Consider the following 15,915-nt stretch of genomic DNA (forward strand, 5'->3'; position numbering starts at 1 on the left):
GTTGTGAACCTTAAAAAAAAAAGAAAAAAAAGAAAATATATATATATATATATATTTAGCTTTGGTTGTGAATCTTAAAAAAAAAAAAAAAAAGGTTGTGAACCTTAAAAAAAATTAAAAAAAGGAAAAAAAATTAAATGTATATTTAGCTTTTGTTGTGAATCTTAAAAATTAAAAAAAAAAATGGTTGTGAACCTTAAAAATAAAATAAAAAAAGATTGGAGGTATATTTAGCTTTGGTTGTGGATCTTAAAAAAAAAAAAAAAAAAAAAATTGGTTGTGAACCTAAAAAAATAAATAAATAAAAAAAAGAAAAAAGATTGAATGTATATTTAGTTTTAGTTGTGAATCTTAAAAAAAAAAAAAAAAAAAAACATATGGGGAAATTAGTGGGTACCCATCCCCAACCCATCCCCTGTGGATATTTAAAGAATATCACCTACCCTACCCAATGGATAAGAAAAAGAGGGGAAAACCCATGTATTTGGGTTGGGTCTCCATAGATACCCACAGGATAGGGTATCCATTGCCATCCCTAAGTGTAATTAGATAATATTATGTGGACCCAACATATTTAACAACTGTGTGTGAAGATATAGTAAACAAAATATATGAAGTAATAGTCATTCTAATATTATTGATAAATTGAATAATTTAAAGAGTTAATTATTTAAGAATCCTATTTATAAATGTTATGGTGGCTCAGGTTCTATTTAAGAGTTTTTGAATCAATAAGTCTTATTCAGTAAAACTGAGAATATTATCAATTTTTTTTTTCTAATTTTTAAAACTAAGAATAATATCAATTTTACATAGTAATGTTCCATATAATTGTTTCACTAATTGATAAAAAAAAAACAGTGCATGAGATTAAATGTTTTTACTTTTCTATTTATTAGTTTGATTCAACTATTCAATAAAATCGAGAACATTATTAGTTTTTTTCAATTTTAAAAATGAGAACATTATCAGTTCTTTTATTTTTAAAGGTTTTTATTCCAATTTTCCACATTAATGTTTCAATATCATGCTCCTTTATAGACACAAACTTTTAGTTTCGCACAAAAAATAATTCAATTTTTTCAAAAAAACACATTAATTTTTTTGTACACATAATTTTTTTTTAGTGTTTTCAATTTGAAAGTTAATATTTTAAAGTTTTAAAAATCAAAATAAATATCAAATCATCAGGTTTCTTTATAAATAATAAAAAATGATGAACAATCATTGTTTGAAAGGCAATTCCAATTATTAAAAACTTAATAGGACTTGAAAGTCTAAAAAATCTTAGTTAGGATTTAATGATATATAGGTTCATTAAAATTTGTGTGTAAATGTCCCTAATTTAAATTATTAAAATAGAGCCTATAATGAGAAAAATTAATGTGATTGGGGCACCATGAAATTATGCCATCCACTAATCACCAACACTGTTTTGAAAGTAAAAGAAACAAGTTTTGAGGGTAATATAGTAAAAGAAACAAATTTTAAAATATTAGGGGATTTTGAAAGTACTTATACAATTATTGTCCTTTTGAAAGATAAATTAGATAGTGAGGGAGACTATCACCAAATCCTCCTTTTTTCTCTGGTACATCAACTGGTACATCAACTCAAAATCGTGGTCTTATTATCTTAATCAATCACAATACCTCTAGATACTACCTAATTATTATAAACCCATGACACCAAATTCTAAAGGACTAGAGGCAAATTGATTCCTACAAATAAATCCTAATCATAAAAATGGGAGGTTATCCTTTCGTCTTCTTGCAAAAGACCAGATTGATATCATATCATTTGATTTGTCTACGTAGAGAAGAAATTACTAGGTAAATACCATTATTGTTGTTGACTCCGAAATAACAAATTCCTATGATGTTCAGCACACAATTAATTAATTCATTAATTAATCAACGTAGAGAACCTCACCAAAATCAAGAATGCATAGTGTGTATATATAGCAGTCTTGCTTACAACAAATGAAAACCCAATTTAAAATTGAAGAGAAACAGCAACAATAACAAGATGTTTTTACATATCTTTCTTGTTTTGATTAGTTTTTATACTTTTTTTGGTACATCCCAAAGTAATGTTTTTGGGAATGGTTCAGTTGTGTTTCAAGTGGGTGTGGTTCTTGATTTGGATTCAAAAGTAGGGAGAATGGGACTGAGCCACTTAAATATGGCTCTTAAGGATTTTTATTCGGTTCATGAAAATCACAAAACCAAGCTGGTCCTCCATGTTAGAGACTCCAAGGAACAGGTTATCGACGCTGCAGCTGCCGGTATGTATACTTTTACACATACATGTATAGCTTCTTTTCTTTCTTTTTTTTTTTTTTAAATAAAAAAAATGTTTTCCTAACACATAAGGTTATTCAATTGTTTTGTTTTGTGCACGGATATTGTATAATCATAAGTGACAAGTGGCCTTCTCATCAACGATCTATTGAGCTTCAGCCTTGTATCGCTTAAATTTGTGGAAAAGAAAAAGAAAAAAAAAAGTTCAGCTTTTGATTACCTTAAATGTTGCCCAAAATTGGCTCTTTACATCTTAAGTTTAGGTGTATTGCTTTAATTTGTGGAAAATTAAAAAAAAAAAGAAGTTTAGCTTTTGATCACCTTAACCCAAAATTGGCTCTTTACATCTTAAGTTTAGGTGTATGGTCTGGGTTCGAGCTTTATTCCAGCTTCTTGCTCTTATCAAAATAATAAGATAAAATAGATGTTCTAGAAACATGACAACGTGGCATGAAACCTAAAATTACCTATTAAAAAAAACCATTGGAATAACCAAAGAAGATGGAATAACTCCTACATTACAAGTGAGGCCCTTATGAGCAACAAGATACATTGTAAGAATCGACTAACAAATCCCTTTTGTTTTTGCACAAATTCGTTTTAAAAAATAAAAATAAAAATCAAAAGTTAGAGCTCTAGTTGCACTCTAGGCTGAGTAAAACTACACAAACTAAAATATCTTTATTTATTTATTTATTAATTGACGTGGCACTAATAGTTTTGAAATAGGTCCCATTTTAGTTTCTAAAATTTTATTATTATATGACACATCAATTAATAAGATTCGTTAATTTGTACGAACATTTTCCGTAGGCTAGGCTCCTCTTCGTGACCTGACTGTGATGAATCATATGATCAATTTAGAGCACACTAACTATTACTTCAAAAAAAATTCACCAAAATTTCATCCTTAAGTGTTATGTAAATACATGCAGCTATTGATTTGTTGAAAGATGTGGAGGTGGATGCAATAGTTGGTCCACAAAAATCAGCACAAGCCAATTTTGTGATGGATCTAGGAGATAGAGCTCATGTGCCTGTCATTTCTTTCTCTGCAACAAGTCCTTCTGTGCTTTCCCGAACTCAATACTTTGTCCAAACAGCTCTTAGCGATGACACTCAAGTTGGAGCCATTGCTGCCATCGTTGAGGCCTTCCTGTGGAGGGAAGTTGTCATTATAAACGAGGACACTGATTATGGGAACGGTGTAATTCCATATCTGTCGAACGCATTAAAAGAAACCGCGCGAATTTCCTATAGAAGCATCATTCCTCTTTCAGCGAGCGATGATTTTATTGAGAAAGAATTGTACAAGATGATGACAATACAAACGAGGGTATTTGTGGTGCACATGTCGCATTTTCTTGGCACTCGCCTATTCCTAAAAGCCAAGGAAATAGGAATGTTGAGCGAGGGCTATGTGTGGATCATCACCAATGGGTTGATGGACCTACTCTCTATGGATTCCAATGTCATAGAAGCAATGCAAGGTGTCTTGGGGGTCAAGCCTCGTGTTCCTCAATCCAGACGACTCGATTTCTTTCAAAATAATCCTAATTCTATGATCAAACGAGACGAGTCAAGCATTTTTGGGCTATGGGCATATGACACTATGTGGGCACTAGCTATGGCAGCAGAGAAAGTTGGATTGGAGACACCAATCAACAACATAGAGAACATTAGCACAAAGAATTCGATAAATCTATTTAATTTTAGAATCTCTCAAACAGGTCCTAAACTTCTTGAGGCAATGTTGGGGACAACATTTGAAGGACTAAGTGGTAAATTCTCTCTTCTTAATGGTCGCCTAAACCCATCACCATTCCAAATACTAAATGTAGTTGGAAACCAGGGTAGAGAGGTCGCGATATGGACACAATCCTCTGGTATTTCAAAGGAACTTAATGAAAACGAGACAAAAAATTGTTTCTCACAACCGAAGCAAAACTTTCACACAATTATATGGCCAGGAGGATCAACAAATGTACCAAAAGGCTGGGAATTTCCGGTGAGTGGTAAGAAGCTAAGAATTGCAGTGCCGGTGAGAGGATTTAATCAATTTGTGAAGATGGAAATAGATCCTCATACAAATACGACCATATTTGGTGGATTTTGTATAGAAATATTCAGGTCGGTAATTTCAGCATTGCCTTATGCTGTGCGATATGAGTTCGTTCCATTTGAGATAGCTGATGGTTCGACCTCTTTGAGTTACAATGATATGGTGTGTCAAGTTTCTCTCAAGGAGGTTAGTTCTACACTTACTATTATTGGGTAAATTACACCATTAGTTTCTGTTGTTGAAGTGAAGTGCTACTTTAATCCTTATAATTTCAGTTTGAATCTTAGACTTTCAATTTTGTTATAATGTGACCCCTCTGTCATGCATCGTTAACATTTTGAACTAAAAAAAAAAAAAACTGCAAGGAATAGTGGTGTAATTTATTCATTATATCAGTAGTCTTTATAATTTGTTTTGAATTTTATTTTAGTTCCTATAGTTATCATTCTTTTTCGTTCAAAATTATAACGGCAAATGACAGAGGGATCACAGTGCAATAAAATTGAAAGTATATGATTTAAATTGTTTAAATTAAAATTATAAGAACTAAAGTGATAATTCATGTAAACTAAAGGAACTAATCGTGTAATTTATCCTTAATTATTCTTCTAGGATATAACAAGGGTTAATAACAGTATGGTCCCCAAAATATATAATTTAGCACACTTCAAAGATCAATTAGTTCATTCACGTGGAATTAATTGTTGAAATTTGGTTATTTTTATTTTTTTTTTTAAATTTTTTGTTGGAAGTAGAAATATGATGGTGCAGTAGGAGACATTACAATCACAGCGAACAGATCATTCTATGTGGATTTTACATTGCCATTTACAGAAGGAGGGGTAACAATGGTAGTACCAATTACATATGAGGACACAAACAGTAAATGGACATTCTTGAAGCCTCTCAGTTGTGACTTGTGGCTAACCAGTATAGCTTTCTTCCTCTTCACTGGATTTGTTGTTTGGGTTCTGGAACACCGAGTCAACACTGATTTTCGAGGTCCACCTTCCCATCATGTTGGCTTGATCCTTTGGTTCCCCTTTTCAACTCTAGTTTTTGCTCACAGTTGAGTATTTTGTTTTACTTGCACAACGCAATTCAATATTTATAGTTTCTTAATTTTACCTTTAAATTTTTTAAATTGTGCCAATTTTAGTCTAGTGGATATTATCTGTTTAAAAATTGGACTGAAATTAGAAGACAAAACAATTTATTTGCTCTCCTCAAAGTGATTTAGGGTTGTGGTGAGTTTCTATTTATACAATAAAATTTCTCTCAGTCCACCTACATACAATTTTGATTTTTCCTCATTTCACACCACTTTAATCTTCCTAATATATCCTCATCTTTAACTTTCAAATTCCAACTCTAATCTTAATTTGTCAGTCATCACCACCTGTCAACTACCACCTCAGTCCCTCCCCTTCCCTCTTCTTGCCCATCCCCCTCTTGCCTAAAAAAATAAAATAAAAAAAAAATAAAAAAAATAAATAAAATTAAAATTTCTCACGAAGGGTGGCAGCCAGTGGTGATGGGATTGGGAGAGAATTTGTACCTATTGTTCTTAATGGTAATTTGCTTAAGAGGCACAATTATAATTCAAAGATTTAAAAAATAATGTGAAGGGAAGAAACACTATGATGTGCAAATAATTGATTGACGACTATTTCTTCAAAATTTTAATAGACCATTATCTCTGCCTAATTTGTCAATGATGTTATCAATTAAACTAAATTATCGCATGAATAAAATTGATACAACTGAAATTACAGATTCTAAATTAACACAAAAAACAAAATACAAAAACTACGAGTACATGTATTGCTTTCTTCCCATGAACCTCATATATATAAATGATTTTGTAGGAGAGAAACTAGTAAGCAACTTGGCTAGATTGGTGATGACAATATGGTTGTTTGTGGTGCTGATATTGAGCTCAAGCTACACTGCAAGTTTGTCAGCAAGATTAACGGTGCAGAAGCTTCGACCCACTGTGACTGACGTGAATGAACTCATCAAAAATGGGGACTACGTTGGGTACAGATCTGGATCGTTCATTGCTGATATCTTGAAGGACATGGGGTTTGATAAATCAAAGATCACACCTTGCAAATCTCGTGATGAATGTAATGAGGCTCTATCCAAAGGTAGTAATAATGGAGGCATATCAGCCTTGTTTGGTGTGGCTTCTTACAATAAACTTTTTGTATCAAGATACTGCGGTAAATACACCACAATTGGACCCGTCTATCAAACTGGCGGGTTCGGCTTTGTAAGTTTCTCTCTCCTCTATATTATATATATATATATATAAGTCTACATATTAAAAAACCAAACATAAAATTAGATACACAAAATAAATGGATGATGGTTTGATTTGTGTTTTCTATGTCATGTTCTGTGTTTAGCATGGAACTAAATCTTGTTAAAATTAATGTCATATTTACATTAGATACATTGGATATATTGCATGCATTGGATACATTGAGTTTATACATTCTTGGTATTCATGTATTTTATATTTATTAAGTACATTGTCTAGATTATATTAATATACATAGTTAATTGCAATGTTATTTAGTTTCATGAATCTTATTCATTGAACTTTTGTATAACCTTTTCTATATAAAAGGATGTAAGTCTATGGCCAAAATATATGAATCAATAAGTGAGAGAAAAATTCAATACATAATAATAGTTCATTTTAGAGAGAGTTTTATCAAAAGCTAATAAATCTTTCAATTTTTTTGGTTGATAAATTGAAACTTATCACATATTATGGCTCGATTTTATCAATTTGTCACAGGAGGCTTTAAAGGTTTTATAAAAACGAATGGAATTTCACATTGGGAAAAATTAGGATAGAGTGCGGGAATTATCTTATAATTGACTCAATTCTTAATTTTTATTGCACAATATGTAGTATTAGTCACTTATTTTCTAATGTTCAAATATAAAAAAATATTTTAATCACTATAGTTAAGGTTAATTATATTTTTTAGTACCCAAAGTATAAATCTTGTGTCAATTTGGTTTCAATATACAAAAATATTTCAATTTAGTTTCTAATGTTTAAATTGTATCAATCTAATCCCCAATGTATAAAAGTATTTCAATTAAGTCTTCCAATTTAATTGACTCTATAATTACCCATGTTATTCACTCTTACATTAATAGGTTTTCCCCAAAGAGTCTCCATTAGTAGCTGATGTCTCTAGAGCAGTAATCTCCAAAACAGAAGGTCTCAAGATTTTGGAATTTGAGAGACAGTTATTGGGAAATCCCGCCACATGTATAGTTCCAGAAATCAATACCAGCACCTCAAACAGCCTAACCCTCCAAAGTTTTGGAGGCCTCTTTGCTATTACTGGCTTTGTCACTGTTTTATGCCTTGTTGCATACATGTCCAAGTACATTTTTCAAAACAAAGATCTTTTCAAAACAGTATCAGATTCATGCCCACCAACTCCTTGGTCAAGATTTTGTGCACTTTGTAGACAATTTGATCAAAGAGACCTCACATCTTATCCCTTTAGCAAGAAGAGAGATAACCCAGATCATGATTTGGAATTTAATCATGTTGGTGATTCATCAAGTTGTAGTGATATGCCAAGCTTATCGAGAAATTGTAACTCCAATGGAATGGTTATTCCATTAGAAGTGGAGATGGAAAGTGCTAGTGAGGTTGTCGATTCGAACGTAGAAGATGCAGTTGTGGTGCATTTGCCAGAATAGCTATATTTCACACCAAGATGTACTTTTAGACTGTATTTAAATCTTGAATTTAATGTGAGATTTTAAGGAAAAGGTAATGGAAAAATGACAAAATTTTGAACTTTTTCCTTAACTTTTTTTTTTTTTGTACAAATTTCTATTTGAATTTAAAGTCTTATCGCTTTAATTTAGTAGAAAGGGAGAAAGCAGTGCGAGAAATCTAAGCAGTACAATGTGTAATGCCATTTTCCATGCATGATTGCAGATTGCTATATTGCTTTCTACATTTTGTCAAATTGTTTAGGTTGTTGGCAAATTTTTTCATTCTAATTTACACAGCCAACATTGCAAATAATTAAAGTGCATATCATGTAGTTTCTTGCATTTTAAATCTTTTGAATAGACAAGTAAAGATTACAAAAAAACCAAGCAAATTATATATGTGGTTCTTGTAATTTATTTTTGGGCAAATTACACTAACAGTTCTTATAATTTGGAATTTGTATCACTTTAGTCTTTAATTTTTGGAAAAATTATTTATAAGTTTTATTAGGAAGACTTATGCTACATATAGTCCTACTAAAAAACTTATGTTCCCATAAGTTCTGTGAGAAGTTTGTTGACACATTTACCCTCAATATTAGTTGTTAATATCATAAATAATAGTAAAACCATATATAGAAAATTGAATGTTACCATAGATCATATCTACATAAACGTAACGAAACGTGACACCTACATAAACGTAACGTGACACCTATGATTTATGGCAACATTCAACTTCCTATATAGGAAACTGAATGTTGCCATAGATCATATCTACATAAACGTAACGTAACGTGACACCTACATAAACGTAACGTGACACTTATGATCTATGGCAACATCCAATTTATTATATAGGAAATTGAATGTTGTCATAGATCATATTTATATGAAACGTAATGTGACACCAACATAAACCAGCAACATTTTCACATTCAATTTAAAAAAATAAAAACTCATTAAGTTTGCGAAACGTAACGTGACACGTTACGTTATGTTTATGTAGGTGTCACGTTACGTTACGTTTATGTAAGTGTCACGTCACGTTACGTTTATGAAGGATCTTGTGGAATACATTCATATCTAAACATGACTTGAGACTCTATAAGAAATTACACAGGACTTAGCCTTCCATAAGTGTTTGAAAAAGGACTTATAAATAAGTCTCCCTTAATTTTTCAATTGCGACACATTTGACGTTAAATTTTGAATTTTATTCCAAATAAGGATAATAGAAGATATTTCCTTTGCAAACGGTCAATTTCAAGGGTAAAGTTATCATATAACTTATTTTGTGTTGGTTAACTTCTATATTATTTGACATTTAATGGCCTTTTTTTTAATAAATAATACTGAAACTTTATTGGTTATAAAATTATATTTGGTTTGGTTTCAGAATCTATTTTTAGAATTTTTTTTCTATGAAACTAAAAATTAAATTAGTGAGAAAAATTAAAAACACATCAATTTTTTTCTTAATAATTTTATCTTTTGAGAGAGTAGAAATAATTTTTTAAAATTTATTTTTTGTTAAATTAATTTCTATTTTTTCAAAAGTCAAACGTGATGACAACTTTGATTTCATTATTAAACCAATCCTTTAAATTAAAAAAATTCAAAATAAAAACATTTCATATATCATACATATCAATTACATATTAAAAATCTAATAACCATTGATAACCATCCAAACATATCTATCACCAACAAATACGACCATTTATTACATGATAACCATAAAAAAAATCAACAAAAACAACCACCTATTACATGATTTTCATCAAAATACATACTAAAAATTAATTTGGTAAAAAAAATAAAAAATAAAAATATAACAAATTGATCATTTTTATATAATTTTATGTTTGATGAGTAGAAATAATTTTTAAAACTTCAAAAATAATTTTTTGACATTTAATTTTGTCAAACTATTTTATATTTTATCAAATTGATGACTTTGCCCTTGAAATAGAGCGATGGTGTCTTCAATTGTCATTATTTGAAATGAGATTCAAAATTTTGGATCAAATGTATCACAATTGAAAAGTCAATGACTAAAGTGACACAACCCGCAAACTACAGGAACTGTTAGTGTAATTCGTCTTTTATTTTTTGTGTAATTTGGTCCATACATTTTTAATTATATTGATTTTACGTTAATTTAGTTCAATTGATAATATCACTAAAAATTAGATATAAAAATTTAAGAAAAAAAATAATGCATTCAAAAAGGAGCGGACCCGCTTCAAATTAGACGTACATGATTATTATGGCCATTGATTTCATTCAAGTTTCTGAAAGGGCATTATTAATTGGACTAAAATGTGTCAATTTTTTTCTGTTTAATTTTGAATATAATTTAGCTTTTTGAGTAAAATTTGGAAAAAATTAAAATATGAAGGACCAAGTGAAAAAACAAATAAAATTTAAAGGTTAAAGTAAGAAAATAGCCAAATATAAGTGGGACAAAATGTAACTTACCCTTACAAAAACAGATTGCTTATTCTTATTACGACAACAACATAAAGTTGTTCCCCTCCCTCCTAATTTAATTTGAAGCAATGTTAGGAATACAAATTTTTTAACCAAAATTTCTAATAAACACTAACATGGGCGTGGACACTCCCCCACAGTCATACGAGTGTTTGATAGAAAATTTAGAATTTAACATTTTTATTTAATTTAAGGATTAGCATGACTCCATTCCACTTCGTGGGTTAGTTCGGTGAAGTTTGCGTATGTTAATTTATTTATGATTTGTTCATTTTACAAGTCTTTCTCAGAAACTCACAAAATTAATAATAAAAAATTAATAAAATTTGTTTAATTAGTAAAAAATTAATTAATTAAAATAATTTTATTTAATAATCAAGTGTCTAAACTAGCTTTTGTATACGTCATCTTTTTTTTTTGATCAGTAAAGAAAAATTTCATTAACAATATAAAATTAAAGGTACAGGAAGATGACATGCATCGAGAGAGATTCGGAAGTATAAAAATACCCCTACTACTACTACTCGCAACCATACAACCAACCCCTAAGCCTCTCGAATTTTTTTAAACAAAGTTAAGAAGAACTTAACTTAAAAAAAAAAAAAAAAAAAAAACATGAATCTCCAACAAAATCAACCCACCAAAAAAGAACCAAACTAGACTAACTAAACCAACTCCCAAGGCAGCCCGAACTAAAAACCCAATTAATCAGCCACCCAATATTTTAATCACCTACATCACTTCCAAAGCTGCTGTACACCACGCCTAAGCTGCCCACGCTGCCCACGCCTATTCTGCTCACACCTAACACCTATGCTGCTCCAACGCCCTCCTGCTGCACTGCACGCCCACCTGCTCACGCTCCTCTACTGTGCACGCACCACTGCTTCAGCCGAGGACCTCGCCATGGCTGGACATCACCAGGCTGGGCATCACCACTGCATCCTCATTGCCGAGACTCCACTCCTAACAGATACTTACTGCAAACTCATTGCAATCTCACCCACAGCACTCAATGCGAACTCACCCACTCCCGACAGAAACTCCACACCCAGCCACCCCTAAGATGCTGCAACTCCATCGGCTGAGTAGACCCCAAACCACCACCGGGAAGCCCGATGCTGCTCCACCTTCAGTCTCCTTAACTCACACCCACCGAACTCCACACACCCACCGAATACCGAATCTTCTTAACTCACACCCAGTACCCATGCCAGAGCCTCTGCTGCAGTCCACACCCATGCTGCTGCCAAAACTCCATAGCCAACAGGGCTTCCGCCAAACTCCACACACCCACCGAACACCGACCACCCGCTGGGACACCTCCATACAAATGATAGAATTTCACCCCTCAAACTCTCACTCGAGAAGGAGCGCTCGAGTGAAAACCGGAAAGAAGACACCCCTCAAACTCCTACTCGCCAAAAGCGCTCGAATGAAATTCATGAACGTCACCCGCAGCAACAAAAACACACCTAGATCGGAAAATGGGAGATTCAAGTTTATTGAAAGAAAAAAAAACGAGGTTATTGACAGAAAAAAACTAAAGAAGGCAGCCACGGAAATGAGCTAGGCCAGCCGACCGCCATAGCCAAAGGGGGCGGCCGGCCAGCCCAAAGAGAGGCCGGGGAAGGAGGTTTTTAGAGAGAGAAAGAGGGATGCGAGGTTTTTAGAGAGAGAAAGAGGGAGCTTTTGTATACGTCATCTAATCTCAGGATTTCGAAATTAATGACCGGATAAATATCCAGATCTCTTGGAATGATTTGAATTTGAAACACTAACCTCAATTAATTAATTATAACATCATAATTTTATGTGAGACTCATGGGATGTGTGCTACATATGAAGAGACAGTAAATAAAATATGAAGCAATAGTCATTCTAATATTATTGATAAATTCAATGATTTGAATGATCAAAGCATAGCCTGTTGTGTGTGCTGTTTTCTAACCACACTGCCAGACAGGTACTCAGTTGGAGAACACCGGCAGAATAGATTGCACCCGAACGACCTGTCACAGAAAGATGAGACTCTGGCGGTGGTTCGTCCATCCGGGGGCACTCCGACGATTAAGTCAATAATCAATATCTCTCAAAGATAGCCAATTGTGTTTAACTCATAAGCCATAATACAAAAAGTGTACCTTAGACCCACGAGGGTGCTTTTCTTTTATAGTCAGCACTGACATGATTCTCGTAGAAGCCTAGCTTCTCTTGGATTCTGGCTCAATGCTCATCCTGGACTCTCCAATAGATAAAGGTAAACTCCCTAAGAGTTTTATCCTTATCTAGGCTGAAGTCCTCTTCCATTCTAGGGCTCTTATAGCTTATCTGCTTATCCCGAATTCCAGTATCTCCGCAGATAACCTCGGCCTAGCCGAGATCATCTTGGCGTCATGACCAGGACACGTGGCACCTTAGCTGGCACTTCGATGCCACCTTGGCCACGTGTTGTCATTAACAAAAAATATATCCCCACAACTGCCCCCTAAGTTCTATTACCTCGGCATTCTGAGGTGATGAAACCTATATCATTCAACCATATAGCACGTCGGCTAAGCTTACTCTATCTTTCATTACCGAGGTCATCATCCGTAGGCTCCATATGATGAAGACCTGTAGTCTGTTTTGTCAATGCCTTAGAACCAAGAGCCAAGTTTTCCAAGTTTCTTAACCGAGATCGTTCCCTTAGCCGAGGTCTTTGCTTCATTAAATCAAGAACTTCAAGAGTTTCTACACGAGTATAAGCTGTCATGCACAGTAACTCAACCATTTTCGCCACGCGTCTTTTCCCTATTGAACCGTACCTGACATGCGGCATCAAGTCGCGTCGCTTCTGCGTGCGCCGCCTGACAAGCATGTTGTCTTAGGTACATTCAATATCACTTTGCTGCCTTTTCATGTTTTGATTAAAAATATCCCTCTCTCTCCGTCTTTTCACTTTTGCATCTTCGTTCTCACTCAAGCTTTCTCTCTCAAATCCTCCATTTCTGTTTTCGCGAAGCTTTCTGCGACTACTTTCATTTTTCCCCTTCGGCGAGGCTTGCAACGTTCTGCCACTCGTACCACCATCGTTCAACTTCGGCGTACCTCACACCGGCATCATTCCCTCTGGTAATTCACTGCTTTCCTCCTTATCAATTTATGCTTTACCTAAAAAACTCAACTGCATTATTTGCTGCCATTGCGAACCTGTTCATGTTCTTGATTATTAATTTGTGCATTGAATTCTATCATGTATTGAGCATGTTTGGTTCATGATTTTGCTTTTGCCCAATCTCTTCCTAAGCACACACACTTTGCTCTCATACTTGTTTATTTTGCCACTGTTCTTGGCCTCGCACCCTTGTACACATTTTGTTACAGTGTTCTTTGAATTCTTGCTCGTCTTCTTGAGTCTGAATTACTGCTGTTTTCTGTTTTCTTGTTGCATTTTCCAGATTTCTTGCCTTCAATTTTCTGCTTCTACATAGATTAGGCTTGGGTTTTGGTAGAGAAACCACAAAATTTTAGGAAAACTGAAACAAATTCCCTTTGATCTTGAAAAAACCCTTGCCCCACTTTCTATTTTGAGTTTAGCCAAGGTCCCTCAAAACCATACAAACCATTTTCTTTTGAATTCTCTCACCTTGCCCCTCTTAGCTGACATCATGGGTATGTTTAGGTGGAGGGTAGACACCCCAGAGAAGCTTGAATACTTTAGGCAAGAGTTCTCCATCCCTGTCGACGTTCATATTAGGTTGGCTAGGGAGGAGGACTCCATCATGCCTAAAGACAACTCCATGCCCTTCCCAGTAGTAGCCTTCATTGAATGCGGGCTTAGGCTCCCCTCTTAACATCCTTTTCCGCCAAGTCCTTCACTACTATAAGCTTAACCCAATGCAATTAGCCATTAACTCTTACAGAGTTATCAACAGTATCATTGTCTTAGTTAGCCGAGAAAACGCTAGGATAACCCTAGCCGATATCCAATACTGATATACAATGTGTGGCTTGAAGTCAGAAAAGGGTCTACCTTAAGTCGAGATCCACAGAATATAAACTCATCGCCGACCTCCCAGACTCCAACAAGGGTGCTGGAGACGATTACTTCATCGTCTCGGGCAACTGGGAGTTCCCACCAGATGATGATCTTCACCTCTACCCCTTAAGCTGAACAGTTTTAAGAGAGGGAAATGGTAAGAGCCAAGTGTCTCTTTTCTTGCTTTCTAGCCTTTGTTATCTTTTTGATAATTTTGTATGCTCTAATATTTGTTTTTTACTTGTAGTACTTCCTTAGCCTCCCAAGGACTTCAAGAAGCTGCTGGACTTGCCTGTTAATCAGCGCAAGGCTCCTCTGCTCCTGAACTACATCCCGACCTACAAGTCCATCCTCCCCGACGTCCCTAAGAAGAGCAAGTCTCCACCTTCAGCAACAACTCCCCCAACTACCTTATCACCAAGGCCTGACCAAGCCTCCACATCCATCCCAGCAGAACAACCATCAACTTCTGCCCCGCAACTGATTCCATCTTCTCAACGTCAACGCCGACGTCGAGCTCCGCTTCTTGCCCCCGCAAGCAGAACTCGTAGCCGAAGACGCCGAAGTACTGAGGCATCAGCTTATGATCTAGCCAACCCACCTACCGCACTTCTAGCGATCCGCTTTGGCACTAAAGTTACTGTTGTCGTTTCTGTCAACGCGATAGGGCAAAAAAAGGCCATTGCTAAAGACCTTCTTGCCAACATCCCCAATGTCATCACAGTGCAATTTTCACCTTCTCAGTCCCAACCGAAACCAAAGCCAAAGAGTTTTGAAAAAGGCCTAAACAAAGGCAACAGTGACTCAGATCGACTCTAAGGACACCTTGCTGATCTCAAAATGGCTGAGGCAGAAAAAAGTTCCTCTGCCGCCAAAAAGAGGCCCGCCAAGGCTGAACCCTCTGAATCCATCAAGTCAAAGAAGCCGGGTCGGACTCAGCAGCCACCTCGGGTTCTCTCAAATCAGATGACCCCTGGGCCCTCTCCATCACAATTGAGGATAAGCCAGTCAGAGCTGGTGACAGCGCCTCTGATATTGAGGTCGGCGTCGCCCTCTCCACTGCGTTGCTCCTTCCCAATGACCTCAACCGAATGGCCGAGGTCAGCGAATATGAAAATTTCTCTTTGATGGTTTAGTATTCTGTATAGGTAAATCTCTAACACTTGGTACTCTTCATTCTTTGTCTTTAAACTTAAAGATTTTACTACCTTTGTTCCTTGTATTTCTTCTAGGCAATCCAGCTTGCCCACTCCTTTGCGATGCAAGCAGAGGTA

General features: G+C 34.7%; 1 protein-coding gene across 1 annotated transcript; it reads left to right on the forward strand.

The window, feature by feature from the left end:
• Positions 1 to 2,184: 2,184 nt before the first annotated feature.
• Positions 2,185 to 15,460, forward strand: LOC114288967 (glutamate receptor 2.7-like). Its single transcript, XM_082909974.1, has 6 exons — positions 2,185 to 2,287; positions 3,239 to 4,551; positions 5,121 to 5,367; positions 6,234 to 6,640; positions 7,546 to 8,085; positions 14,900 to 15,460. Exons 1-6 carry the CDS (start codon positions 2,185 to 2,187, stop codon positions 15,458 to 15,460), a joined length of 3,171 nt encoding a protein of 1,056 aa, XP_082766100.1.
• The last annotated feature ends 455 nt before the right edge of the window (positions 15,461 to 15,915 follow it).

The sequence above is a fragment of the Camellia sinensis genome, chromosome 15 (assembly GCF_055761805.1).
Source record: "Camellia sinensis isolate YWXY chromosome 15, ASM5576180v1, whole genome shotgun sequence".
In the NCBI taxonomy this organism is placed as follows: Eukaryota; Viridiplantae; Streptophyta; class Magnoliopsida; order Ericales; family Theaceae; genus Camellia; species Camellia sinensis.

Coding starts and splice junctions, on each gene's coding strand:
- LOC114288967 (XM_082909974.1), top strand. CDS start 2,185: ATGGCTCTTAAGGATTTTTATTCGGTTCATGAAAATCACAAAACCAAG. Junction 5,368..6,233: donor AGTCAACACTGATTTTCGAG/GTCCACCTTCCC, acceptor ATGATTTTGTAG/GAGAGAAACTAGTAAGCAAC. Junction 8,086..14,899: donor ACGTAGAAGATGCAGTTGTG/GTGCATTTGCCA, acceptor GTACTTCCTTAG/CCTCCCAAGGACTTCAAGAA.